This window comes from Poeciliopsis prolifica, unplaced genomic scaffold (genome assembly GCF_027474105.1).
Source record: "Poeciliopsis prolifica strain line A6 unplaced genomic scaffold, Auburn_PproV2 SCAFFOLD016, whole genome shotgun sequence".
In the NCBI taxonomy this organism is placed as follows: domain Eukaryota; kingdom Metazoa; phylum Chordata; class Actinopteri; order Cyprinodontiformes; family Poeciliidae; genus Poeciliopsis; species Poeciliopsis prolifica.
The window spans coordinates 547,395-574,079 of NW_026562391.1; the positions used below are offsets into that span (position 1 = coordinate 547,395).

The window sequence follows — 26,685 nt, forward strand, 5'->3', positions numbered from 1 at the left end:
CCATCCATCTGGATATTGATGTGTCAGTACGTCAGTCTATCCATCCACGTATCTCGTGTTTCCACTCACTACTCCGCCCGGGTTTCATCAAAACGTCACATGTAGAACTGAAATCTTTTGATCAAAACTTAAGATACAGATATTTCAAAAAGCAATTATGCCCCAATTTTCTTTAGTTGTCAGCCAGACCTTGGTGGGTTTTCTCATGTTTTGGGTCATTTTCAGGATGTAGTTCTGCTTGAGCTTAGTTTTTTCTTTTCTTTCTTTCGGTCTCTATGGTAGAGTCAGTAACGGTGACATGGCTCGAACTTCCTGAACTACTACACTTCCATCTCTGGAAGTGTAGTAGTTCTTTCCAGATCTCCTATGAAAGCTGAACTTCTCTAGAGTCTCTTCTTTATTGTACCAAAGTGATATGTTTACATCCACATTTCCACAAGCTGCTGGGGTTCAGGTACATTACGGGATTTGTGAAGACCTCTTATACCCAACACCTGGACATGTTGGTCAGATAGATCTGATTTATCACAGTGTGAGGGTTAGAAAGTCTTTGCAGCTGCAGTTTAATTTGAATCTTGGAGTGGCTGTGTTTTTAGGCTTGAGATAAAACCTAAAAAAAAAACACACAAGTGATGTTCAACGCTACTAAAAGGGCCACTGACATAAATAAAATCTAGAAGTTTTCACATGTTGAAGCAGAAAAATTGAAATATGGATTAAAGGAACAGGGAATTGGTTGTCTCTGGGTATTTAAAGTATTTATGGGTATTTAAAGTATTTATTCAGGTGTAGTGTCAGGAATGCTATATTTCATTGATAAGAGTTTATTTGTATGTGTGTGTGGGTGTGTGTGTTTGTCTAGGACCAAATCATTTGCAGTATTCCTGTTTGTCTGAAGCATGAAGACGGTTCCTGTGTGTAGGTGAGGATGCAGGATTATTTCAGTGGGTGTGTGTGAGTTCATTTGAAGAAAAGGGTTGTGTGTTTATGGTGAGTCTCCACATGCGTGTTGTTCTTCCACATAATATCCGCTTCTAGCTTTTGTACTCCTGACAGCAGATTTGTCTCTGTTTTTATTTTTTCAGACGTGGATGTTTGAAAGATCAGAGGACGATGGCCGTCTGTCTTACAGCAAATTGTCTCCTTCAATCAAGAGACTCTAGGAATGATTTCAAACATGCTTTTTCTTTTAAACGTTTGTAGGTAAAGCCTCCAAAGGCTTGGTTTTCTGAAAAAGGCACAAGTTTATTACTGAAATAAAAAGGAAATATTACAACCAATGTAAATGCGTTTTTTTTTTTTTTGTCTCCAGCATATAAGACATAAATGTGAATTATCATTATTTTCACTTTCTTCCACTTTGAAAGAAGATCAGATCCCAAATGTTGGGAGTCAAACCAAAGTTTCACAGCATTTCTTTTGTCTACTCACCGTTTTCTTGCAAAAGCAAATCGACACATCATAGAAAACGTACTTTACTTCTGCGTAGCTTTTTACATCTCGCCAATTCATGTGACCTGATTTTAAATCTTCACTGAAAATAATCGTCAATAAAGTTCTCCTCCCTCAGCGACTCACCCAAAGCAGAGTCGTGAGACCGACCAGTCATGAATTTCTATATAAATCCCAGAACTATTTTGCGATGCCCACATTTTTGTATGCAAAGCAGTTAACACAGACGTATGAATTCATGCAAGGAACAACAAACACCGCCTAATAGTGATCCGGAGATGCACACACTCTGTATGCTCACACCAGCATCACAAGCCAAGTTCTTGACAAGCGACTCCAAGTAGTCTCTGCCTCCTCCACAGCTTCATAATTGACCTTCTGTGTGTGTCTGGCCATCTGTGTGACTCCAGTCGCCCTCTTTGAACATTTCCATCATCCCATCTCTGCTCATTTCGTTTGTCCTCCGTTTCTCCTCCGCTCCCTTCGCCCGTCCAGTCACACTCTGCAGCCTTAAATAACGAACACCGTTCGTGATTGCTTCCTCACCTTGGGTCTTATCTCTGGTCTGATGGAAAATTGGCCGCCGCAGGACGCCAGCGTATCAGCCCGTGTTTTGATGCACATCAGTGTATGCGCCTTCGGCGATGCGGTGACTACTGGGCGTTCTTTTCATTTGCTTTGGATTCAAAGTGGATCACAGTGTCAAGCGAAAGTTTGAAATCTTAATATTCTGCAATAATGGAAGATGGGCTTAAGATACCAGACAGAAATAAGTTTGTTCATTGAAGTTTGTTCATTGTTTATTATCTTTGCACTGGGCTGGTGCCTCACTGGTGGTCATTTGGCGAGAGCTGGAGTACACGCCGGTAGGTCTGCAGTTCAACATGAAGCAACATTAGCTGTGTTTCCATTGACCACATAGTTATGCAAATTGGAATTATGAAAATAAATTTGCTTAATCACAACATGACGATCTTGGGAAAAAAATCACGGTTTTTAATAAAGGACAGATTGGTTTGTCCTCCGTATCAAAAATATTGTATTTCGCAAAACTGAAGGACGTTACTACTGGCAAAAACGACAAAGACGACGACAGGAAGTGGTAGGAGGCTGATGGTGCGGCATGTTTTTTACTACTTCCATGTGATTTTAATTGTGTTCCTTATATGTTTACAAGATCTTGTGCACATTTGTAATGGAAACACAGCTGGTGAGACGCACTCGTACCTGAGAAAACAAACCTAGCCGTCATGTTTCTGGACTGAAGCCAGATCATGGTACCCTGAGAGAACCCATGCACAGGGATGACATGCAAACTCCACGCAGAAATCTGTTTCCTGCACGACAACAGTGGGCCGCCACAGTGCCTGCTCAGAAATCAGAGTGAGGTGATTTATGCATCTTGCCTGACCTGCAGGATCCTAGTTGCTGTAATAATGACAAGGATACTCTTGATGACGACCCCTGCAGCAGGTTAAGTTTAAGGAGAAGTGCATTGGTTCTGCAGCATGATCACTGCCCCAAACGTGTGGCAGAAGCAGAGCAGCAGCGTCTCTCTGTGGCAGTAAGGGCAAATTCAGTCTGACAGAAATATGAGAACATCATTTTTAACATACAGAGAGAAAGAGCTTTAATTAGTTTTTTGTTTTCAAATTGAAAAACACTAACAGTTTGACATTTACCTTCCCTGGCTTTCCTTGTGTTTCTCTTGACACCTTGGAATTTGATTTGAACTTTTTATCATCAGCCATTTTGAAACCAACAGATCAACTTAACTCTGAATACTCACATGTTTTCTGTCAGTATCATTTGAATGTCTTCATGTCAGCTTGAGCAAGCAGGACCATGAATCTCTAATGTGTAAACAGCACCTCCTTGTGTTCTACCATGAAAACACAAAGACATTCCAACAGCAACTAACAGCATGGTTGAAAAAAATTTAATAGCCCAAAATAAACTAACTAAATAAATAAGAACATCAAAAAGAAATGCAGAAAAGAATTAGATTTTTCTCTATGATCAAACAGTGATCACAAGTTACTAAAGTAAACAAACACAAAGTCCAAAATTAAACAGTAATACATTGAAGTTAACAGTTAACAGAAATGAACATATCCCAGCTTTTAGAGTTGAAGAAACAAAGACAATATCAGAAGTATGTAATATTCAACATTTAACACCAAATTTTCCACTTCTAAAAATGTTAAATTACACATTTGTTTTGCATGTTGCTCCATTTTTTCAATAAATAATTGATTATTTATGCTCCTCTCTAAACCCTCTAACAACATTTCACTGAGAAGCGGCTCCAATAATCTCTCTCAACAGATGTGCAGCTCCAACAGGTGTTTGCTGATTACTGCTGGCTAGTCTGAAGGAGCTGAGTGGGGGAGTCGCAAGGTCAGGGGTCCTCTGTGAGGCGGAACCTGCAGCTCTGAGGAGGAGCTTGGTCCTTGAAGGCGGGGCTAAGTTCACCCAGGCGTTTTGCACAGCTGAATGGTTGCCACAGGAGATTAAAGGATTTCTCAATAATCGTTCATGAAAGAAGTTACACTCCTGGCATGTTTGTGACATAACATAGTTTACTTTATCATAACATAATGTAAAGCTAAAAAAAAGTCAATTTTAAATAGTACTGTCACTTTAAATATGTCAAGCTCAGTCAGAGCAACTCTAGCTATAAGTTTTAAATGTTGACACATTCTCAACTGGATACAGTTCTGAACTTTGACTAAAACCATTTTGCTGTATCAATTTTTCACCGATTGCAGTTTTCTGACAGATCGCCGATTATTCATCTTTAAAAAGTCTGATTCAGTCTGACCTACTGATTCAGATTTTGGCCCATATCAATTTTTTTCATGTGAAATCTCGTTAAATATAGCAAGAAGGGCATTGATTTGGCAACAGTGGGGCGTCTAATGTTAGCTGCAAACGTAACCCGACTGGCCGGTCTGTCAGTCAAACCTCTCATGGCAGAGCAGAGGACATCAACCTTTGTGATAAAATCAGCTGTACTTGTAAATAGCCTACTGGCAGACCACTGATTTCCCAAAATCGAGGAAATCAGCACAGATAAATTGATAAATCAGTGCACCCTTAGTATCGATAGCTCTACGTTGGGGTTCGTCTTCCTGACGGAAGGAGAACAACAAAGAATATTTCAGGGTGGAATCCTCCTGCCACCGATGGACCGCGCAGGATGAGTTCACGTTCTCATTTCTCCGTTGACAGCAGCGCTAATTGCGACCTCGTCATCCTCCGTAACCTTCCTCTGCTCTCCTGTCTCTGCCCCTCTGGATTCATATCCCTCCTCTGATTCCGACACTAGAAACTGGCCGAGGACGGACTCGGAGGAGCGAGCGCTTCTAAAGAAGATCCGACCAAATTAACCTATCGCACCAAGTGACTCCATATTTAGCACTTTGCTGCTCGTTCCGGTGTGATCCAACGTATCCTGATCCGTCAGGTAGATCATTTTTAGACGTTGCCATTCTCCCGGTGCAGAGCTGCTGAACCGCCTGTCTTCCCTGTGGCTCTCCCCTTGTTGACTCTTCAAGCAGAGGCGAATTCCCAGGAGCGGCTTCCTGTCAGGGCCCTCACTGTCAAAGACACGGAGCCAACAAAGTTCCTCTGCTGCATTCTGTCAGCGCCTGCAGCTCAAGTCTGCCGTGAACCGTCGTTACAGCGCCACGTGTTTCAGATTACCTGCTGAGACTCGGCCTCTGCGATAGTCTTAGTTCAAAACAATAATGCGTCTGAAAATACTAAGAAAAAAACATGAATAAAACGTGACCTTTCCAGTTTTCTGGAGGGGAGGGGTTTGGAACATTTCCCACCTTTTTATCAGCCGTCCTCAGTCCGTTTCTGCACTCTTGACGCAGCGCTGGCCTTAATAACATTCATTATATTCCTTAATTTGACGTATAGCAGCAACTCCCGAGGAAGCTGATAATTATATTCCGGGGAGAGGCTGAATGTGCTATGCAGGGTGTGAGATGGAGAGAAATGTCAGGATGTCAGAGTCGCTGAGAGGTCTGACAGAAATATGCAGACGTGAAATGATAATGCAGGTGATTTTAGTTTACTGAAAGGTAGATGCACTGAAGCATATTTTAAAATATGTCTTTTTGCCATAAAAGTGCAAAAAGCCTAAATGGTCTTTTTTCTTTTTAGCATATCATCTTTGCTACATCTACCACAACGGCTTTCCTCTGTTGTTTATCCACTACGACAATGTCTGGTTGGTTCGCCATTACCATTTTGTCTGTCTGGATCTGGAAGTCCCACAGGATCTTAGCTCTGGTGTTCTCTACCACCTTTGGGGGTGTTTCCCACTTTGATCTCGGGGTTTCCAGTCCATATTCTGCACAGATGTTTCTGTACACTATGCCTGCCACTTGGTTATGTCGCTCCATGTACGCTTTCCCTGCCAGTATCTTGCACCCTGCTGTGATGTGCTGGACTGTCTCAGGGGCCTCCTTGCACAACCTACACCTTGGGTCTTGTCTGGTGTGGTAGATCTGGGCCTCTATTGCTCTGGTGTTTAGGGCCTGTTCCTGGGCTGCCAGGATGAGGGCCTCTGTGCTGTCCTTGAGTCCAGCTTTTTCCAGCCATTGGTAGGATTTACTGATATCAGCCACTTGGGTTATTTGCTGGTGGTACATCCCATGTAGGGGTTTGTCCTCCCATGATGGTATCTCTGGCACCTCAACCTCCGTTCCCTTTTGTCTGAGACATTCACTGAGCACATTGTCTGTTGAGGCTTTGTCCCTGATGTATTTATGGATCTTAGTTGTTTCGTCCTGGACAGTGGTTCTCACACTCACTAGTCCTCTGCCTCCTTCCTTGCGGCTCGTGTACAGTCTCAGGGTGCTGGATTTGGGATGGAACCCTCCATGCATGGTTAGTAGCTTTCTGGTCTTAATATCTGTGGCTTTTTTCTTATATATATATATATATATATATATATATATATATATATATATATATATATATATATATATATATAATATATATATATATATATATATATATATATATATATATATATATGTGTGTGTATTTATATATGTATTTTGACTATATATATATGTATTTTGACTATATATATATATATATATATATATATATATATATATATATATATATATATATATATATATATATATATATATACCTGTAAGTTTCTTTCAGCTTGCTTTATAACATCAGGGCTTTAGGAATTCATTTTTAAGAAATGCACACAGCACAAAGCTATGAAGTGATGCACATCTACAGAAGAATATTCTGTTGTTAGAAAAAGCATTCAACAAAACTATATTCAGATATTTAGACAGCATACAATTATTTTAACTGTCTAATTTTAGCTAAGTAAGAGGGTGTTAAACAACAGTAGGAATTCAAAAAGTGAAGAAAAAGACATAAAACTCAATGACATTTTCATGACTAACTGATTGACAAGGTGAAGGTGGATATGTGCAAAAGTCTTGGTTTGAAAAAAATCCCTTTTTCTATTATTGAGAAACAGATCAAAGAAGAACTGAAGCTCTTTTCCAGAACATTACAGAGAATCTCACATTTCCTCTTCTGGTTTCAATGTGGGAGCTGATCAGATCGCTTCACTGTAAGCGAATGCTTAGGATCTTTTGTGTAAATGCTTCTGGGTTGAGTTACATCAAGAGTTTTTAGATCTTAGAAGCAAAGATCTGCCACTCCCACAATAAGTGATAAATGAAGCGAATCCCACTGATTTACAGTTTTATACAGCTAGAAAACCACAGGTCCTCTATTGATATAGAACGTGAGACATGTTCTGAAACAATTTACGAAAAACTAAAGCGGCGGGAGAATATTTCAAACACCATCAGACACATGGAACAAAACAGAAAAAGCTCTCCCTGAGAGAACTCATCTAAAATAGCTGTGTTGGCATTAATTATGCAATTTGACGTTTTGAAAATAAGTTTGCTCAATGGAAACAGTGCAACTTAGAAATAACTCTTGTTTTTTTGGATAAAAAGTTTTGGCATTTGAATGAAGTAGGGGTTTTTTGGCGGGCCATACTGAAGCTGGTTTATTTTGCAAAACTGTAATGGAACCTTTTTTATTTTTTTGCCTCACACAAAACACGAAGACGACGACAGGAAGTAGCCGGCGTGCAACAAATTGTTGTATCAAAATAAATGAGAAGACATCTGGACATTTTCACTTTCTGGAAGAAGTTTTTGTGTAACTCAACAAGTTTAACACCAAACCCGTTTACTTAAGGACAAGTAAAATGTTTTCTTGTCCTAAAACTGCATGCAAAAACCTTTTAAATAAATACAAGTATACAAAAATGATTTACAATCAATTACTTTATTCTGATAAGTGAAATGTTTTGGATCCGTCAGGAATAAACGTACAGCAGCGATCATTAGCTCCTGTACTTCCTTCTGTCTTGCTCTGGGTTCAGAGTTCACTCTCAGGGTTCAGAGCCATAAACCGAGAGGTCAGAGGCCATGCTCACGTGCAGTTCCCATGGAAACTGGTTGACAGGCCTCTGGACCCGGCCCTGCTGACGCCTGCCCTCCTTGATCATCAGCTGGACGTCCTCATTGTCGAGAAGGCGTATGAGGTCGCCCTGGGGGTCGCGGTAGTTCAGGGCGATGTCGTCCACCTTGAAGACATTCCTGATGGAGAGAGAGAGGGAGAGTCAGGGAGAGAGTCTTCAGTAATATAGATGAAACATGTTCAATATTTTCAACAAGTGTTGAAGTGTTGTAGAATTGGTTTTGACTGCGCTACGATTTAGATCTGTTACACTTAACTGCATTTTGACAATATATATATATATATATATATATATATATATATATATATATATATATATATATATATATATATATATATATATATATATATGTATAATATATATATATATATATATATATATATATATATATATATATATATATATATATATATATATATGTATATATATTTCCCAGGAATATTCTTGAATTTTCCAAAAAAGACACATTTTTACTGTGGTCTGAAGTGGTTTTTGGCTTTTTCGAAACATCAACGACCGGATGTTACTACTGGCGGAAATGACGAAGAAGATAACAGCAGGAAGTGACAGGAGGAAGAACTTATTCATGTGTGATTGTAGCTGCATTTCTTATTCAAAGGAAAAAATGCGACTGTGAAACTTTTTTTTTTTACATGATCTTAACAGCAAAACTAATTTTGCAAACTACCGCTGGAGGTAGGCACAGGTTGCCAAGTGACCCACTGTGGATTGAATGTGTCAAAAGTTAAACTAGAATAAGACTTTTAATCAATTAAAATTGCTGACTAATTTACACACACAAAAAAGCCCCCAACTCAATCACAGCTTCTTTCCTTTTCAATAAAGCGTAATATTTCCTCATTTCATCCAGCATCACTCGGTAATCTGCCTCTCTCCGACTTGTTATGAGCGCTGAGCCGCATTAAGACTCAAGAGCAGTCTCATCCGTTGGACTCCAGGGCACAATAGCCCCGAACACGGAGAAACAATAATGAGCAGATAAGGAAATGAGCTGATTATAAATAGAAGAGGGGGGGTTCAATCGTCGTAGCTCTCACCTATCTAAATGAGCAAATAATGAGAGATGGAGGGAGAGGATGGATGAAAGAAAAAGGAACAAAGAAGAACAGAAGTGAAGCGGTGGAGGAGACAAGAACGGCCCCAGAGGGATTTATTTTGATGAATTCTGATGATTGGAAAGTGGTAAGTATTGCAGCACGTAACAAGGTCAATGAACAGTCCGTTACCCGCCTTAACACGTAGAACATCATCGCAAGGCGGGCTGAGAATGGGAATCAACTCGCATTGGTAGCTAGTTAGCGTTAGCCTCAGCCACCTCGAGTCACAGAACAAAAATCCCCCTAATGCGAGAATGTCCGTTACATACTTCTGCCATCGCAAAAAGTAAGACCTGTGATTGATATATTTAAAGCTAATGTGACATTTTTAAAGAAAGTTTAAGAACTTGGTTTCACACACACACACACACTTAAGACTACTGAAGTCTTTTGAAGGATGTGACATCACCCTCTACACAGTGATAAAAAGCGTTTTTGTTAAATAAGACTTAAAATGAGTTTGCATTCAGCCCGCATTTTCATTTATCCTGAGATTAACACACATGTACGAACTTTGTAAAGAACCGGTTGCACTGACAAGAAGCTCAAAAGGCGCATAGAAGTGAAATTATTTACCTATCTGAATGAGCACTAGAGACGAAGCCCAGATGAATTAGATCAGCTGTCAGTCAGTGCAAATTTAATAAATACATTTGAATGATTTCAGTTTTAATAAGAGCAGAAAACTGATTCTGTCTCTCATTTGCATTAAGAGGCAGATGACTCCTGACTCCTTCTTCACACATGGAAAAATATCCATAGCATGTCCACAAATGTCACCCCATTGTTCTACCAAATGAGCCATTATCACATATCTAAGAAGTGTGAAGTTGCACATGACACCTTTACCTCTGCACAGCTTACGAAACATGAGTGACGCCTGTATTTGTGTTTCCTCGCATTGATGCGAATGCAACAAGACATCAGACTCTCAGTTTTACCCACAAGAACGTTGAATCGACACAACGAAAGCAGAAGCAGCTCGGGTCTCACCTCATGCGAGACAGCAGTTCGTTGTACGTTGGCTGGATAGTGAGCGCCTCTTGTACACAAACGTCTCTGTATGAATGGACAAAGACGGCCAAAAATTAGCCTGCAAACCTCAATTACCAGAGACAGAAGGACAAACAGTTACATGAGGACAATGTTTTTGTGTGTGTGTGTCTTATTTCAGTAGATTGTAAGTGGTGCAAAACAAACGGTCCAGTTTCACTGACGTTTAGCTAATCGACAACCAGCACTCATCAATCATCACAAAGTAAACGCAGAGCCTGAAAACATAAAACTGTAACAGACTGAATGTTCTGTTCTTTGTGTGGGAAACGTTTGTGTGTTTTTGGTGTTGGATCCCGATAAACTGGAACATCATCTCTGACATGTCAGTGGAGCTGTTGTAAGTCGGTTGCTATGGTAACAGCTCTGTGTGTAGCCCAGGCAACACAGCGAGCGAGAAAAAAACCATCAAACTGCTGGAAGAAACTTATGAAAGAATTTAGTTATACTAAGGAAATGGATATAAATGTCTGAATTAAAATAATAATAATAATAACAATAACAACAACAATAATAATAATAATAATAATAACAATAATAATGTCAGGAATCGAGAAAAGAGGAATGTGACTTTCTTTCACAATAAATGTGAATATCCGGCATTTAATGTTATACAGAGAGCGACGATAAAACACAAGAGATGTCGTTAATTGATCAAACCGACCTGGTTTCCACTCCGGATGGGGTGAGCAGAAAGCAGCGGAGGCAGCTGTAGGTGTGGACCCCGCCTTCACCCTCAGAGTCGCTTTCTGGGAGGGGCTTGATAATCTTCACAAAGGATTCTGGGAAAATACCCGTTTGATTGTTCACCGTCCCCTGAAGAAAACGAGAGAAGAGAGAAACGCTGATGCGACAAGGAGAGTCTCAAAGAGGGGAAACAGCCAAGAACCAATTTTAATTTTAAACTTTAAGTGGTCTAGATCTATTGTTTCTCCAGGTTCTCTTAATGTCTGTTGTTGCTTCATTTTTAGATTTTTCTTTTCAAAGTAATTTTCAGTCAAACATGCCCGCCAAAGAACCGTTTCTCTTTTATTTGTTGTTATTTTTATTCGACAAACCTGGCCTATAAATGAGTCGGCCATTAGAAAAGCCTGGATGTTTAGGCTTTTAGGCGTCTTGTCTCAAAGAAATATGTGGCTTTCATTTATTTTGTTGAATAGCTTTATTTTGTTGTTTGTTTTTAATCAAAGCTTTTTTAGCTTTCGTTACAAATTTATGCAGAACTTTTTCAGCCTTCTGCCAATGTAGAAAAAATAAATAAATAATCTTGCAGTTGTGTCGTTTCCATTAAATAAGAAACACATTTAAATGTGTCTCTGCTTGAGACACAGAAAAAAGGATTTTAACGGAGAATTCAGCATTTAGAGACACAAATCAGTGTTTTAATTTAATAAACAATGTAACATCATAATCAGATGCAAATGGATGGATAAGAAACGTGAATCCAGAAACAGCTTGAAGAAAAGCTGATCTGGATCCAGATTACATCAAAGTTTTTCTCCTTGGAAGCAAACATGAAGAAGTTCGGACCGGTTCAACTCTTTTCACAGAACATTGTGCTGCGTTTGTTGGCGAGAACGAACGGATCAAGGTTTTTATGTTCTGCTTTTTTGGATCCGTTCCTGAACTCCTGTTCAGGTTAAGTGTCTTTTCCTCCTCCGTGTTTACTCTGACTCCTTCACATCAGCTTCCACCTTCTGTTTCTTTATCCCACTCACTTTCAACTCTTGTTTCTTAACTTTACAATTTTTTTTTCATATAAACATATCATGTTGCCTGACTTTTTTCTTTTTTTTATTATTTTATTTTAAGACTGACCAGAATTTATTCCAATTATATTTCTTGCCAAGGTCCATATTTCAGAGTCGAGCTGCTAATTAAAATGTGTGATTTTGGATGGCAGGCTTAGCTTCTCATCAGACCTTTCATTATTATTATTTATTATTATTTCTCATTTAATTAATCATCTATTTTCTGTCTTCTTTTTCACTGTTATTCATTCTGACATCTCTTTGCTCCTGGATGAGAATCAAAGAGACACTTTTGTGTTTTCTGTACATTCATGTGAATCTATATAAAATCAGATTTATTTCCACAAAGAGGAAACCCATAATCATTGCTGAAGAAGCTCTGCTTGGATACATTGTTACTATTTTAAGCCACTCTGGAACCGGAAATGACATCACAAGTGTCTAATCTGAGCTAATGAGCAAAAGCTGCTCAGTGGTCCAAAGTCGGCTTTGGAGCTCCACCCGGGGTTTGCTAATTGCTGCAGGCTAGTCTGAAGGAGCTGCTCTGTAAGGCACAAGATTGGAAGCTGCAGCTCTGAGGAGGAGCTTCGTCCTTAAAGGCGGGGCTAAGCCCAACCAGGCGTTTTACACAGCTAAATGGTTGATACGGGAGATTCAACCATTTAGTTTTGCTTTGATTCTTTACCCAAAAGAATCAAAGCAAAACTCCAGATTTTGTTTTTACATTAGATGCAAAGCTCAAAAAGGTTTATTTTACATGATACTGCTCCTCTAAATCAAATCTTAAAAAATTACAAGAAACTTTCTCTTGCAGACATCACATGAGTTGGCTCCTCAGATTCTGAAGTTGTGTTCGGTTGTGTGTTTTATTACTTGGACAGAAGTTCTGATTCTGTTCCCATCTTTCCATATTTAGTTTCTTTCTCTTACATAAAGTGTGGATTTTTTTGGAGCGTTGCAACGTGAACAAATTGTGAGGTTTTCAGAGCTGGTCGTTTTACTTCACAGCCTAACTCAGCTTTAAAGTTCTCCACAACGTTACCAGCGTCGTTCCTGTATCTTTATGGAGCGGTTGGTTCTTTCCTTTCCTCCCATGTAAAAAAACCCAAAGTTGGACTCGGTTTCCCTTTTATTTTGACATGTCAGATCAAAATGGATGGTGTACTTTTCATTAGCACTTTTTAGATTTTTGAAAACGTTTTGTAACAGTGAAGCTACCAGCTGATAGCTTCACTGCTTTTTTTAAATTTTTTATTCTTCTCTGTTCCTTTCCATCCACTTCTTCTTCTCCTCCAACTCTTTTCGCCTCCCCCCCCCACCTCTCACTCGTTCCCTCTCTCCCTCCTCCGCTCTCCATCTCTCTCTCTCTCTCCCCGCTCTCCGTTCTTACCTCCAGCCAGTCGGCATTGACTCGTCGCAGCAGGAAGATCACTTCTCCCCTCTTCAGGTTTAACTCTGCCTTTCCGTTCCCGCGAAAGTCGAACATCGCCTGAGACGAACGAGACGGGGCGGGGGGACAACAAAAAAGAAAAAAAGAAGATTAATAAAAATTAAAAACAAAAAAAAGCAAGCGAGCGAGAGAAGGAGAAGAGAAGAACAGAGAGAGTCAGAGCGAAGCAGGCGGACTGAGCACCAAGAGTGAGCAATGACGGGTAAGACTTCACACACCTTCCAGCTTCTGCAGAGTGATGGATGAGTGTTTTTGTGTGAGAGTTAATTAAGGATGTGCAACGGGAGGAGGAAGATTTTATTCTGCTTCGAAAGTTGAGATTTTTGACCCGAAAAGGGGAAACTGATGTACAAATCCCATGAAAATAATTTGAAAATGAAGGTGCGGCACAGGAAGTTGAAAATTCAGAGTTCAACAAATGATTTGAAGGCCAGGTCAAACATGAATCATTCTACCCAAAACTGACAGACAAAACAAAAACTAGCAAGCTGCAGGATGACATGTTGGTGCCACCCGGTGATATTTCCAAAGTGGCATCAGGAAGTAATCGACGTTCCCAAACCAAACGAGAATCGGATCCAGTTAGGAAGCTGAGGCCGTCCGAGGTACGATCTGCGACCAGACTGCTGCATTTCCATGGAAGAGATGCACAAACCGTGCAGGTGAAGAGCAGACATAAAAATGCTGGAAAGCAATAAAAGGCATTTTTGTAAAGGTGGATGGATTCTCAACCTTCCAGGTTATCGTTAATGTGAGAAATGAAAGCCTGTCAGAGTGAATTTGCATGGAAAGCAGAGCTCACCAGACTCCATTAACGCGTTTTAGACTAAAAAAGACAAAGGAGCCTTTTAGCCTCAGATCCACTCACACAAACTGCTTCATTCACCGCACAACTTTTGGGCCAAAACGTACCTAAAAAAATAAACCCCTCTTATGTTCATTTTCGTTTTGAATATCTGCTGAAGTCAAGCTTGAAAGTCTTAAGAGGCAAAAGAAATAATTTGGAAAGCGAGCGGCAACAATAAAGAGAGAAAAGGCAGAGAGAATTACAACCGTGACCGAAAAAAGAACAAGGAGCGGTAAAAGCAGTGGGAGGGAGGTGCAGAGGAGGAGGAGGAGGATGGAGAGTAGGAGGAAGAGGATGGTGGGTAATAAGAAAAGTAAAAGTTAAGCAGAGGTGCAGCGCTGCAGGGAGTTGATCAACGCTGCTTGTTTTTGTGCTGCTTGTTTCCCCACAGAGAAACGGTGATGGTGCCATTGGCGCAACAACAACGTTTCCTGGAATAAAAAGGAAAAAGGTTATTTCTGCCATTTGCAATATTACTGTGGCTGAAAAGGACAAAAATAGGTCAACAGATCAGATCAATAGAAATTACGATTGTTTAAGTGGAAATCAGTTAATTTGACTGCAAAAGTGATATTTTGTAAGTAAGTTTCAGAGGGAAACTAATCTAACGTTGAGCTTTATGTGCAGTTTGCGTCACCTAAACATTCGTTTCGTCTTCATGTTGGTTCTTTTGTAACTTAGCTAACCGTCCAAACATTTAATACATTTGTTTTCTCCAGTTGTACAATCTCAAAAATGTCAGCTCAGTTTATGCTAACGCTATTTTACTGTGACCAGTAAAATCCCTGTGCAGTGAGATGTTGACTTGTTTGGTCGCCAACATGTTTCACTCAGGAAGATGATTGGTGTTGCACCATCTCCGGCCTCCAATCCCAGTGAAGACGATCTCCCAGTGCAAATGTGACAGAATCGTAGACGTTTATTGGATCAGTGTTCAAAGACGGTGAAAGTCTCTTTTGCTTTGGTTTGATTCCCAACTAAACGCAGCTCACCTTTCTCAGCCCAACTAGCCTGTAAATGAGGCTGAGGGAGCTGATCATTCCTGCAGTGATCAGGAACAGGTTTCCTGATCACTGCAGGAAACTTATGACGGTGTCTGAAACCTTTTAACAGAATCTCACTTTTAAAAACCAAACTAGTTTCCCTCTTTGCAACAGAAGTGAAAATTCCCTCTAATCTTTTCATGGTTGCTTGTAAAACGTCTCCATTGCTTAGGAAGATTTGTCAATGCCTTTTGTTTTATGTTTGGTTATTTCTATTGCAATATGTTCTTAAACATTTGGATCTTTAGACAGCTTCTTATCAACACATAACTGTTTTATGTTCCTGAAGTGAACATGTGAGAACATTATTGACAGAAAACTAAATGATTCCCAAAGAACTTAAAACATAAACAACACTTGTGCATATATTGTTTTAGGATGTTTTTAATGACAGGTTAATTTTTTATTAGATTTTTTTCAGTCGTAGCTGCATTTCCACAGACCATATAATTAATTGTGCAATTGGACATTTTGAAAACGATTTTGCTTCATGGGAACAACAGTAATTTAGAAAGAAGTCGCTTTTCAATAAAAATCTTTGGTGCCAGCAAGAGGTAGGTTTTTATTTTTTTTTGGCAATCTTAAATTTGGCATATTGTGCAAAACTGCAATTTGCGTCACACATGTCCCCTGATCAACAACCGGATTTTGTCACAAAGAAAAAAAACGACAGGAAGTGGCGTGAGGATGACGGCGCCGCGTGTTTTTTTAGGGACTTATCTCATTAACAAACTTATCCGTGCGTGACTTTAATTACCTCTCTAATTTAATGGAACCACACCAATTGTGAAATTGTGTTTTTTGGGCGTCAGCAGAATATTGACAAAGTTTCGTTCACGTTTGTCATGGAAACGCAGAACGTGACACTTTGTCCCGGCTGTCATTAGATCTTTTTTTGTCTGCGTCGTTCACAGTGATACAAATCCTGTTCTGACATGGGCTGAAAGGAAAGGAAGGAGCCAAAGGGACGGATGCACTTCGCAAAACAGATCAATAGGAAATATGTGGAAATGTTAAAGAAACATTTCAAAATAAGAGACAGAAATGGGTCTTCCAAATGGACAGTCACTCGACATATTCTGCCAGAACAGGCACACAATAATCTGGCTAATTTGGTGTACATGCTAGAGCCAAATATTTCACAAAAGAGTGATATATTGTCAAATATATGTTGACAAAATATGTCCTTATTTTAGAGTGGCTACCTCACAGCTCCAAAGAAAGTTGAAAACAAAAACCTGAAACAGCGACACCAGGTCTGTCACAAGAAATCGGGACAAAATCCCAAAAATATTGCCTTGCTTGTAGGACAAGTTATTGTACAATGACACCATCTTACATGGCAACCATACTGGTAACACAAAAGGAAACTTCTGAATTTGAAGAAGGTAAAAAAGAAAAAAAAGCATCACTGAAATAGCACAAAATCTCACCAAGTGTTTTCGGTCTCAGTTTTTCTTACAAGTGCCTTTACTGCAAGACATAGTTACTTGCCTTAATAATCACTTCATATTAATATAAAAGCATTAATTCAACTGACAAATAATTTCACTTAATACAAGACATTTTTCCCATGTTAAAGTTTAATGATCTGTCAATGGAATAAGAACATTTTCATCAATATTAAGACAAAACTGACCTAAAACAAGCTCTTGTACTTTGTTGAAAAGTTACTTGTAAGTTAGTTTTCTCTCATTTCAAGTCTGCTAAGACACTTGAAACTAGACCAAAAGTACTTTGCAGGACTTTCCATTTTTGCAGCGATGTGATAACTTTTGGTATTTGATTAACAACATAAGTGATAATTTAGGCAATCCGAACTGATCCAGACCAGGAAAGGTTCAATCTGATGTCAGACATTGAGATGAGAGTCTATGTGAATTCCTATACATTCAGCTGTAAAACATGTCCGTATGTAGAGTGGCGTGAATGCACGAGCTTTGAAAATGAATAGCCGAATCCAAAAAGAGAGATTGCATCTGAAATTGGGTCTGACATGTCGACAATTTAAGAAACGTTTCTTCAAAATACTCCGCGTGTTCTCTTGCGAGTCTCATTCACGGGCCACGCAGGAGAGGAAGTGTGTGTGGATGTGTGTCAAGAGAAAATGAGACACATACCGCTGGCAGATTAATGAAGCTGGGGAAAAAGGGAGCAGCTTGGATTAACAATCCGCTGAGATTACACTCACCCAGAGGACAACACACACACACACACACGCACACACACACACACACACACACACACACACCAACACCAACGAACACACGCACTCGTTCTCGCCGCACGAATCCAGGGCCGCTATTTTTAATAAATGGCTCTTCACACTGTTTTATTACAGTGTGGCCCTTCAGGTTGTGGTAATTTGCAGATGATATGAAAATGTGTTTGAGGCCACCGTTTCCAACTTAAACACCAAATACGTCGTGACAAAGCAATTTACCGTCTCCATGTGCCTTCTGTCGCCCTGTGACCTTATCATCTTCGTTCCATCCTGTTATCCGTTTGAGATTGTTGTTGTCTCCGTCCATAGCAATTGATGGACTTACAGAAAATTCATTTATATAATAACACGAAAGAGAAACAGGAAGAGTAATTGTAAAAAGGTGAAAGAAATGCAGCAATATTTTCCTTTAAAGTGTAGATTTTCACCGCTTGATTAATCAGTCGAGACAAAAACGTTCAACATGCAACATCTTTAACAGGTGCGCAGTTAGACAAAATGGCTGCCACCAGGTGCGCAGTTAGACAAAATGGCTGCCACCAGATGCGCAGTTAGACAAAATGGCTGCCACCAGGTGCGCAGTTAGACAAAATGGCTGCCACCAGGTGCGCAGTTAGACAAAATGGCTGCCACCAGGTGCACAGTTAGACAAAATGGCTGCCACCAGGTGCACAGTTAGACAAAATGGCTGCCACCAGGTGCACAGTTAGACAAAATGGCTGCCACCAGGTGCACAGTTAGACAAAATGGCTGCCACCAGGTGCGCAGTTAGACAAGCGTACATCTTTGACTCTGAGTCAGACCCAAAAGCAGAAGAAGTGGAGCCTCCTGCACAGCGAACAAGAACGCAGCTGGTGGTTTCTGAATTGTAAGTCAAACACAAAACAGCTGTCTTTTCCAGCAGCCATTTTGCATAGCATGTAGCGGTAAAACTAGCTAACCTGAGTGTTAGAGCTCGGTTTGACTTGGGGCCAAAAATGCAACATTTATTACATTTTCAGCCGTTCACTTTCACACTGCACTGTGTCAAACAAACTAAAGATGAGACGAGTAATTCAAGTGTAGAAATATTGCTGACAGTTCAGTCAAATATAAATCTATTGTTAATCTCTTTATACTAAATAAATTTTAAAAATTAGTTCAATATTTAGTCACGAATTCATCTATAATTTGAAACATGCAGAACTGATCTGATCGTTTCCATTGCAACGATCAGAAGGAAGACTGGGCCACAGAACTACAGTGAGTTCATTGATGAGGTCATCGATGACATCACATACATCACAATAGATCAAAGATGTTCTGAGCCTTTAAACGTTGGAATCTCAAGACATTGAACATTCAGGATCCAGACATCGAACTACATTCTCAGTGTTTCGTAGCTATGATTAATTTCTCTCACGCTCTCGTGCCGTTTGCCCTGCCGCTCGGCTGGGGACTCGGATACATGATAACAACAGGCATTGAGAAAATGTTTGATTATTTTAGTGCCTCAGATTCAGATTTTGATGGCACGGACATGGAAGAAACCGACCCGGCGGGGAAGGTTTCTTCTCCCACTGAGTCTGTGAGGGTCCCCAACGACCAGGCTACCCCGGCTGGGGTAGCCCTCTCACCCTCAGAGAGCTCTGCCCCGGCTGGGGTAGTTCTCTCTGAGGAAGAGAGCAAACTCGTTGGGGACAATGCAAGTCTGGCTAGTGAAGAGGTTTTTTTCATATTAAATGATGTTCGTTTATGTATAATATAAATGTAATATTTTTTGATTCACAGTCAAGGTGTTTTTCTGTGCAGCTGAAAACGGTGTACAAACTAATGAAACATGATGTGAAGTAAGTTTTCCAGGGTTGTTGAACTTCCCCAGACAGTTATTTGGGAACTCGCTGTTTTTCCCGTGGCCTTCCTTGCATGGAGATAGAGTGTTTAGTTTTCACTTCCCATAGACACTACAGTGAATGAGTATACAAGGATCAATGGACCCGGAGGGGGACGTTGACCTTTTGGAGCAAATGTTTTGGGCAGAAACCATGCAGATGACAGAAGCTCCACCGGACACCGAAGAGGACAGGGACGTTTCAGAAAACCTTTGCAAGTTTTCAAATAACTTGACTAACAGCTGGGTGAACGCCGCGTTACAATCTGTCCTGAATCTGAGCGAGACAAAGCGATGTCTCGCTCAGGAGAAGATCTTCTTGGAGGCGTCGCCAATTCCCTCCTGCTCTGGTTTAATTCTATCAGCAATTCGCAATCCGGGCAAACATGTTTCTCCCGAGGAGATAAAGCCAATCCTGGAAGAACTGACAGCGAGGGACCTGGGAAAGGGCGGGGAATTCGAGGTAAGATCATTGGTGGAGCTGGTTTTAGTCTGGCTGGACTCGTTTGGTGGAAAGACCGACACAGAGTTGTTCAGTCAGGGCAGCTGCTCCACATGCCAGGCTAATTGTTTGGAGCTCTTAAGCAATGGCCCTGTAATTGAACTGCCAACACCTCGTTTTGAGGACAACATCCAAACACTTTTTAGACCGTGGTTGTCTTTAGGGCTCAAAACAATTTGTCCTGGCTGTGGAGCAGAGCTGAGTTACAAGCACTGCCTGACGAACAACAATGTGTTGGTGTTCCACCTGCCGCAGTCAGCCAGACTAGGCCAGCGCAATAAACTGACCCCCAACCAGTCCCTCACTGTACAGGGAGAACATGGACCAGAAGTCTACAAATTGTCATCGGTCATCTGCAATGGTTCTGACAAATCCAAATTCTACACATGCATACCTCACGGAGCTCAGGTAGTAAAAGCCATTGATGATCATGTCTTCACTGCAGCGGCTGTCTGCAGTGAAGACATGAACAGGAGGGGATTTCTGTATGTATGAAAAAGAAAGGAAGAGATAGATTTGAATTAAAAGTTTTCTCCAGCCCCTCCTCTCAAAAGCATTAAAGCTGAGAGGAGCTAGAAATTTCTAAATTAGTTTCTGAAAATTTTCTGGGATCAATGGGTAAAAAGATAAGACAGGTTTCCTGTTTGCAGGTTTCTCTCCGGGCGCTCCGGCTTCCTGCCACAGTCTAAAATCATGACTGTTTGGGTAATTGGCCTCTAAATTCTTCTTAGATGTGAATAAAACATTAATTTTGTGAACAAAACAGTTGCACAGTGGTTCAGTTGGGAGAATTAAAATAAAAATAACATCAATTTTTCAGCTGTATTTATTACTGACTAAGTTCACAGAAAATTTTCTCGCGCTATTAAACCTAGATGAATTTATGAAATTTAGCAAAATGGGAACATGCTAAATATACAAATAATAGTTAAGGTTATAACTTAGCAGACTTAGCTGAGCTGGTCGCGTTTTTGTATTTTAAAACATTATTTAAGTGCATTTTCCGTCCCTTGCCAAACTCTTTGGACCGTTTCTTTTTTCCGTTCTTCTGCGTCACCGCCATCTTGGATCCTGCATCAGCTGGCTCCGCAGCTTATGGACGACCAGCGGCGCCCTCTGCTGCATGGCGGCCAAACTACAACACTAAAAGAAGGCCTCAGCATACGTTGTGATCAACTGGAAATTGTTTTAATCAAATAAACCATTAATCAACGAGTGACCGTAAATTGATTATCTGTTTGCATCCCTCGTTCAAAGGATAATCACAGAGTCGCTGTGAAGTTCCCTCCTCAGTTGTTCATTATTTATCTTAAAGACAGTTCTACATACATATTAAACCACCTCTTTTCCAATTAATATTCATTGGAAGATCTGCCAAAAAATCTGCCAATTCCATATTTACTGGCATGCGCTGCGTCAAGGTGTTTATTTCTCCCGTTTCTGGCAGCAATTTGAAATGTGTTTTCTTCTCCTGTTCTGCTCTTCTGTTCATTTGTGCTCGTTTTCCTCACTGGACAAACCGTGCCTCTGGCTCATCCGTACGAAACTCCCGCCAACCGACCGAGAGCAGCTTGTCTCGTTGACCTCGTTTGACGCTCATAGTAGCGCAGCTGACAACAATTACTCATCCGGCTGTTTGGGGCAAAGCCTGGCATAAATCCTCGCGGAGCGGGACGCGTTGCAGAGAAGACGGTTGGTGCTCTGCAGTGACAAATGCACGCGTTCTCCTGTTATCCGTAAGGCTCAGACCAGCCATTGATCATTGCTCAGATAGAGCTTAATAGCTTCTTTCCAGCAGCACTGGGAACACACACACACACACACACACACACACACAACAAATGCACAGAGGATCACTCACTTTTCCAGATAGGAAAAAAAAGACAGCGCTAAAATAAATGTTGAGTAGGCTGGCAGCTTCATGAGTGGAGTACATCAGTGTTTTACTTCTGTGTGGGAAGGAGGGTAAGAAGACAGAGAGGAGGTAGTGAAATGAAGTTTGCCGATTAAAGACTATTTCAGTGTGCAGTAAAGAAAATTTCCTGTGTGTGTGAATGTGTGTGTGCTTATTAGAGTACCACGGTTTTTGGTGCAGCTCGAGGTCAGGAAAGCTAAATGCTTTAGCGAGGGGATGTAGCACGGATAGTTCAAGAGCTTCACTTCACCTGCAGACACACACTTGGCATGCAGGCTGTCAGCCTAGCAGACTTACACAAGAGGGGAAATGTGAGAGCACACTGACAGCGCCGAAGGAAAGGAAGGAGGGAATGTGCAAAGTTTGTCTCTTCCGGTTTTAAACATGTGTTCATAGTCGTGGCCGAGGGAAAGCGAACCTCTGACTGGTTTTCTACGGTGGCCCTGAAGTTCAAACCAGAAGCAGACGTTATTCTGGTTGTTGAAATCGTGAACGTTGGCCACGTGCTGATGCTAACGTAGCCGCTGCTATCCAACAATAGCTTGAGGGAGGGCATGTTTTGAGGATGACTGAATAAGCCTCCTCACCCAAATCATGATATCTACACTTCAGTTCATCCATTCATGGAGAAAGTTAAAAACACAAAATTTTAAGAATCTTGGTCTATTTTCTAGTGCAAATATTTCAGTACACTTGAATGAAGACAAAGCTAACTTAAAAGTGACTTTTCAGCAATGTAGTTTTATTTGAATTCAAAAGTTCTCAATGGCATTTTGTGTTTTTGCAGTTAATAGCATTATGTTCTTGTTAAATGCCAGACATATAAAGACAAAGTATTTCTGGATTTTCAGTCATTAATTAGTTAAAACAAACAAACAAACACTGAAAACACAAGATTTTTGGCTCAAATGTCCTTTTCAAATTGAGTTACAGCAAAAATGCTGAAAACCAGACTCGCTTAATCCATCTGATTATTCCCAACAAATTAAGACCTTAATGTCTTTATGAGGACAGTTTCTAATTCAAAACAGTTTTAGTTTTTAATTAAGCCGACATGTTTTTAAAACAAAAAGAAACATTTTTCTTTTGAAGAACATTTCGTGCTTCAGTGCTCAGTTTGCAGAAGACGCGGTCGCTTAATCACTGGATTTTATAAAGCCTTTCAGTTCCTTTCAGCTGCAGCCTTTCGAAAAGCCCACACATTAAGGACGCACTCTCAGAAGGAAAATAAATACTTGCGCACCTTAACTTGAATAAAGTCATCACATAGATTGAAACACGTAGTACGCAATTAACCAGTTGTTTTTTTTATATATATTCAAAAGTTCTCAGCTGGGACCTTGAAATGAAAAGTTAAAACCAATTAAATAACTTTGTTGTTGAGCTTTTATATGACATTTGCTGCTAAATTATCACTCAATAATTTAGTGATAATTTAGCAACAAATGATTGTTTTGGATTTTTTTTTTAATTTATTAATTTCAATTTGTTGATTACACACCCTGGAATTAATTCAAAAAGTTTAACTGAGTCCCACTACTAAGAAAGATAAACAGATAGTTTATTAGCTGGATAGGTAGCTCATTAGCTAGATATCTAATTAGCTACATAGCTCATTAGGTTGATAGCTAGACGGCTAGCTCCCTAGCCACGGAGTTAGATTGCTCATTAGCGAGGTAGCTAGCTAACCAGATAGTTAGCTTATTAGCTTGATATCTAATTAACTACATAGCTCATTAGCTAGCTAGATACCAGATAATTAGCTTTTTAGATAGATATCTCATTCTCTACATAGTTCATTAGGTTGATAGCTGGCAGCTAGCTCCCTAGCCACAGAGTTGGATATGTCATTAGCTACATAGCTCATTAGCTAGGTTGGCTAGATAGGGAAGTAGATTAACAAGCATCATCACTATGTCCTCTAGCCTACAGATCGTCTGCAGTATGTTTACCTTACCCTTGCTCCAAAGCTTTCCAACCAAAGCAGCAGTCTTAAGATGAATGACTGCTGCACTGCTGCATTAAAACAGCTTTAGCAAAGAACAGAGCAATAATGACAGAACGCCACGAGGAGGAAGCAGGGAGGATGAAAGCTACAAAGTAGTGTAGAGAAAACTTGTGTGTAAGGACAAACAGGGCAAACCTATGAGGAGTTTAAGGTGTCATGGAGAGCTTTGAAGGGAGAATAATGTAGATGTAATGTAAGGAGAGAGCCTTGTATGAAAGGAGGAATGGATACACAAATTAAATTAAAGCAGGAAGTGAAGCGAGACAGGAACTTTTGATGAGGTTTACAAGGTCACGGTGAAGTAGATGAACAGAATTACACTGCAACACTCCGAAATCACAGGAGTCTGAAAATGTCCACTTATCTTTTCTGCATGTTGTTTTGAGATAGTCAGTGTTAAATCTACTGAAGAGCCTTTGGAATATATCACATGTATATGCTAGGGTTTAAAGGACACAAAATGATCAGCAGTAATAGTTAAACAGGCGTTTCCTGAAACTATAAAATATTTTCTTGAGACCCTGTCTCAGTGTCTCATTGAATTCACTTATTCTTAGTTCAGTCTGTCTGTGTGCGTAACCGTTTTCACTGCAAAATGCATTTGATATTAACCATGTTTATGTTTCCACATGGATGACAGTTCAGCAAACCAGACTGACTTTTAAACAACTTAGTTCCTACCAACCTTTCATAAGAATGCAGACATTGTTTCTGCTTCTTGCCTGGCAATCGTGAAAGAAACAACAGGCCTGTAAATGTGTCTTTCACACAAGCAGGATTATTATTATTATTCCCCCGTGATGGGGGAGATATTGGCTCCTAGTGGAGTGGCTCTTCAAACCTAAACTGTGATCGGAGGGCAAATTGGAAGAAAACCCAAGAAAAGCTTTCAAGGAGAAAACCAGTCATCCAATTGAGAAATATCCTCCAGTCAACATCTACTTGTTTCACCCCAGAATCCACTCAAGATCAGCTGTTCAAACACTTGAATTAGGCTTTGCAAACTAACTTAACTCTTTTCACTTTTTTCATTTTCAGATTGTGTAGAATTTTATGTGCCGTTTCAAATTTCGACATATTTCATCTTAATTTTCAGAAATCTTTGTATAGAATTAACCTAATCGACATTTTAAAATTATTTCTTTTCCCACATGCCCTTTAAAACTTTTGTAGAGGCTCAGGGTTTAACTCAGGTACTGTTAGGACTCTACTGATGTGTGTGTGTGTGTGTGTGTGTGTGTATGCGTTCGTGTGTGTGTGTGTGTGTGTGTGTGCGTGTGTGTGTGTGTGTATCATGACTTGCACTGAAGCCAACAAGGTGCTGCTAACAGCATAACACAGCATGTTTCTGGGTGATTTAGTGCATTCTGTGTGGTTGCTTTAACTACGAGGTTGCAGCTCTGTGGGAGGTGATCGTAGCCGAAGCAACAAAAAAGAAAAAAATGCAGCTTCATATACCTCTGCCCTGGGGGAGGAGAAGAGGTCCATCTTTGGTTCTTTTACTGTTTTCCTAGAACACAAAGAGAAACATAGAAAGAGTCACGGAGCTGAACGTCGTCTGCAGAAGACAGAGGCGAAAAACATGCAAACTGATAGAACAAGCTTTTCCAAAAATAACCCACGGCTCAAAATGAGAGGACAACTTCATGTGTGTATTTTCGGTCGGAGTGGATTAAATGTTTATGCCATTGGCTTGCCTGAAATCTGTCCTGAGAAATTAGACATGCTGTCATGAGATTTATTTTATTTTCCAAAAATGCAGATACATTATAAGGCTTTATATATATATATATATATATATAATATATATATATATATATATATATATATATATATATACACTCCTGATCAAAATCTTAAGACCAGTCAAAAAAATTGCAAGAATTTGCATTTTGCACTATTGAATCTTAAGAAGATTCTAAGTAGAGCTTCACAATGTTAAAAGAAAATATTAGTGCAAGAGACAAAAACATTTGAGCAGGGAATTTTCTGAAAACTGCATTTACACTCAAACATGATTTTTTCAGCTGATCAAAAGTTTAAGACCATAGTCTTTAAAAGCCAAAAGCTGTGCAAAATCTGGATTCCATGTCATGTTCTGTGAAGTCTTTACACTGTCAAGACCTCCAGATGGCAAAAGCAAAAAAATTCACTGACTTTGAACGTGGCAGGATTGTTGAGCTGCATAAGCAAGGCCTCTCACAACGTGCCATTGCTGCTGAGGTTGGACGCAGTAAGACAGTCATTTTGCATTTTTTAAATGATCCTGAGGGTTATGGAACAAAAAAGTCAAGTGGTAGACCCAAAAAAATTTCACCAGCTCTGAACCGCAGGATCCGATTGGCTGTCCGTCAAGACAAGGGACGATCCTCTACCCAAATTAAAGCCATTACTGGTGCCGACTGCAGCCCGATAACCATCAGACGGCATCTGCAAGGGAAGGGCTTCAGAAACAAAAAACGTCTTCAAAGGCCACGTCTTCTTCAACTCCACAGAATTGCCCGTTTGGACTTTGCAAGGGTGCACCAAACATGGGACATTGAAAGGTGGAAGAAAGTTGTCTTCTCTGATGAGAAAAAGTTTTGGCTTGATGATCCTGATGGCTTCCAACGTTACTGGCATGACAGGGAGATCCCACCTGAGATGTTTTCTACACGGCACAGTGGTGGGGGCGCCATCATGATTTGGGGTGCGTTTTCCTTCAATGGAACAATGGAGCTTCAGGTTGTGCAGGGGCGTCAAACAGCAGCTGGCTATGTGGAGATGTTGCAGCAGGCATCCCTCATGACTGAGGGCCCTCGTCTGTGTGGTAATGATTGGGTTTTCAACAAGACAATGCTGCAGTTCACAATGCCCGCCTGACAAAGCAGTTCTTCCAAGAGAATAACATCACTCT

General features: G+C 40.3%; 2 protein-coding genes across 5 annotated transcripts in view; one reads left to right on the forward strand and one right to left on the reverse strand.

Moving 5' to 3' along the window:
* Window positions 1–7,793: 7,793 nt before the first annotated feature.
* Window positions 7,794–26,685, reverse strand: part of ncf4 (neutrophil cytosolic factor 4) — a 34,943-nt gene continuing 16,051 nt past the window's right edge. For all 4 annotated transcript variants that reach the window (XM_055040877.1, XM_055040874.1, XM_055040876.1 and 1 more), the window contains 5 exons: window positions 25,248–25,299; window positions 13,321–13,419; window positions 10,844–10,995; window positions 10,120–10,185; window positions 7,794–8,126 (listed from right to left, as the gene is read on the reverse strand). In XM_055040877.1, coding sequence (XP_054896852.1) covers window positions 7,919–8,126; window positions 10,120–10,185; window positions 10,844–10,995; window positions 13,321–13,419; window positions 25,248–25,299 — 577 coding nt within the window. In that variant the 3' untranslated portion in view covers window positions 7,794–7,918. The remainder of the gene's footprint in view (window positions 8,127–10,119; window positions 10,186–10,843; window positions 10,996–13,320; window positions 13,420–25,247; window positions 25,300–26,685) is intronic.
* The window catches only part of pvalb7 (parvalbumin 7), a 37,829-nt gene continuing 24,597 nt past the window's right edge, over window positions 13,454–26,685 (forward strand). Inside the window, exon 1 of the mRNA XM_055040884.1 lies at window positions 13,454–13,582. Within this exon, the coding sequence (XP_054896859.1) occupies window positions 13,576–13,582 (7 nt within the window). The 5' untranslated portion in view covers window positions 13,454–13,575. The remainder of the gene's footprint in view (window positions 13,583–26,685) is intronic.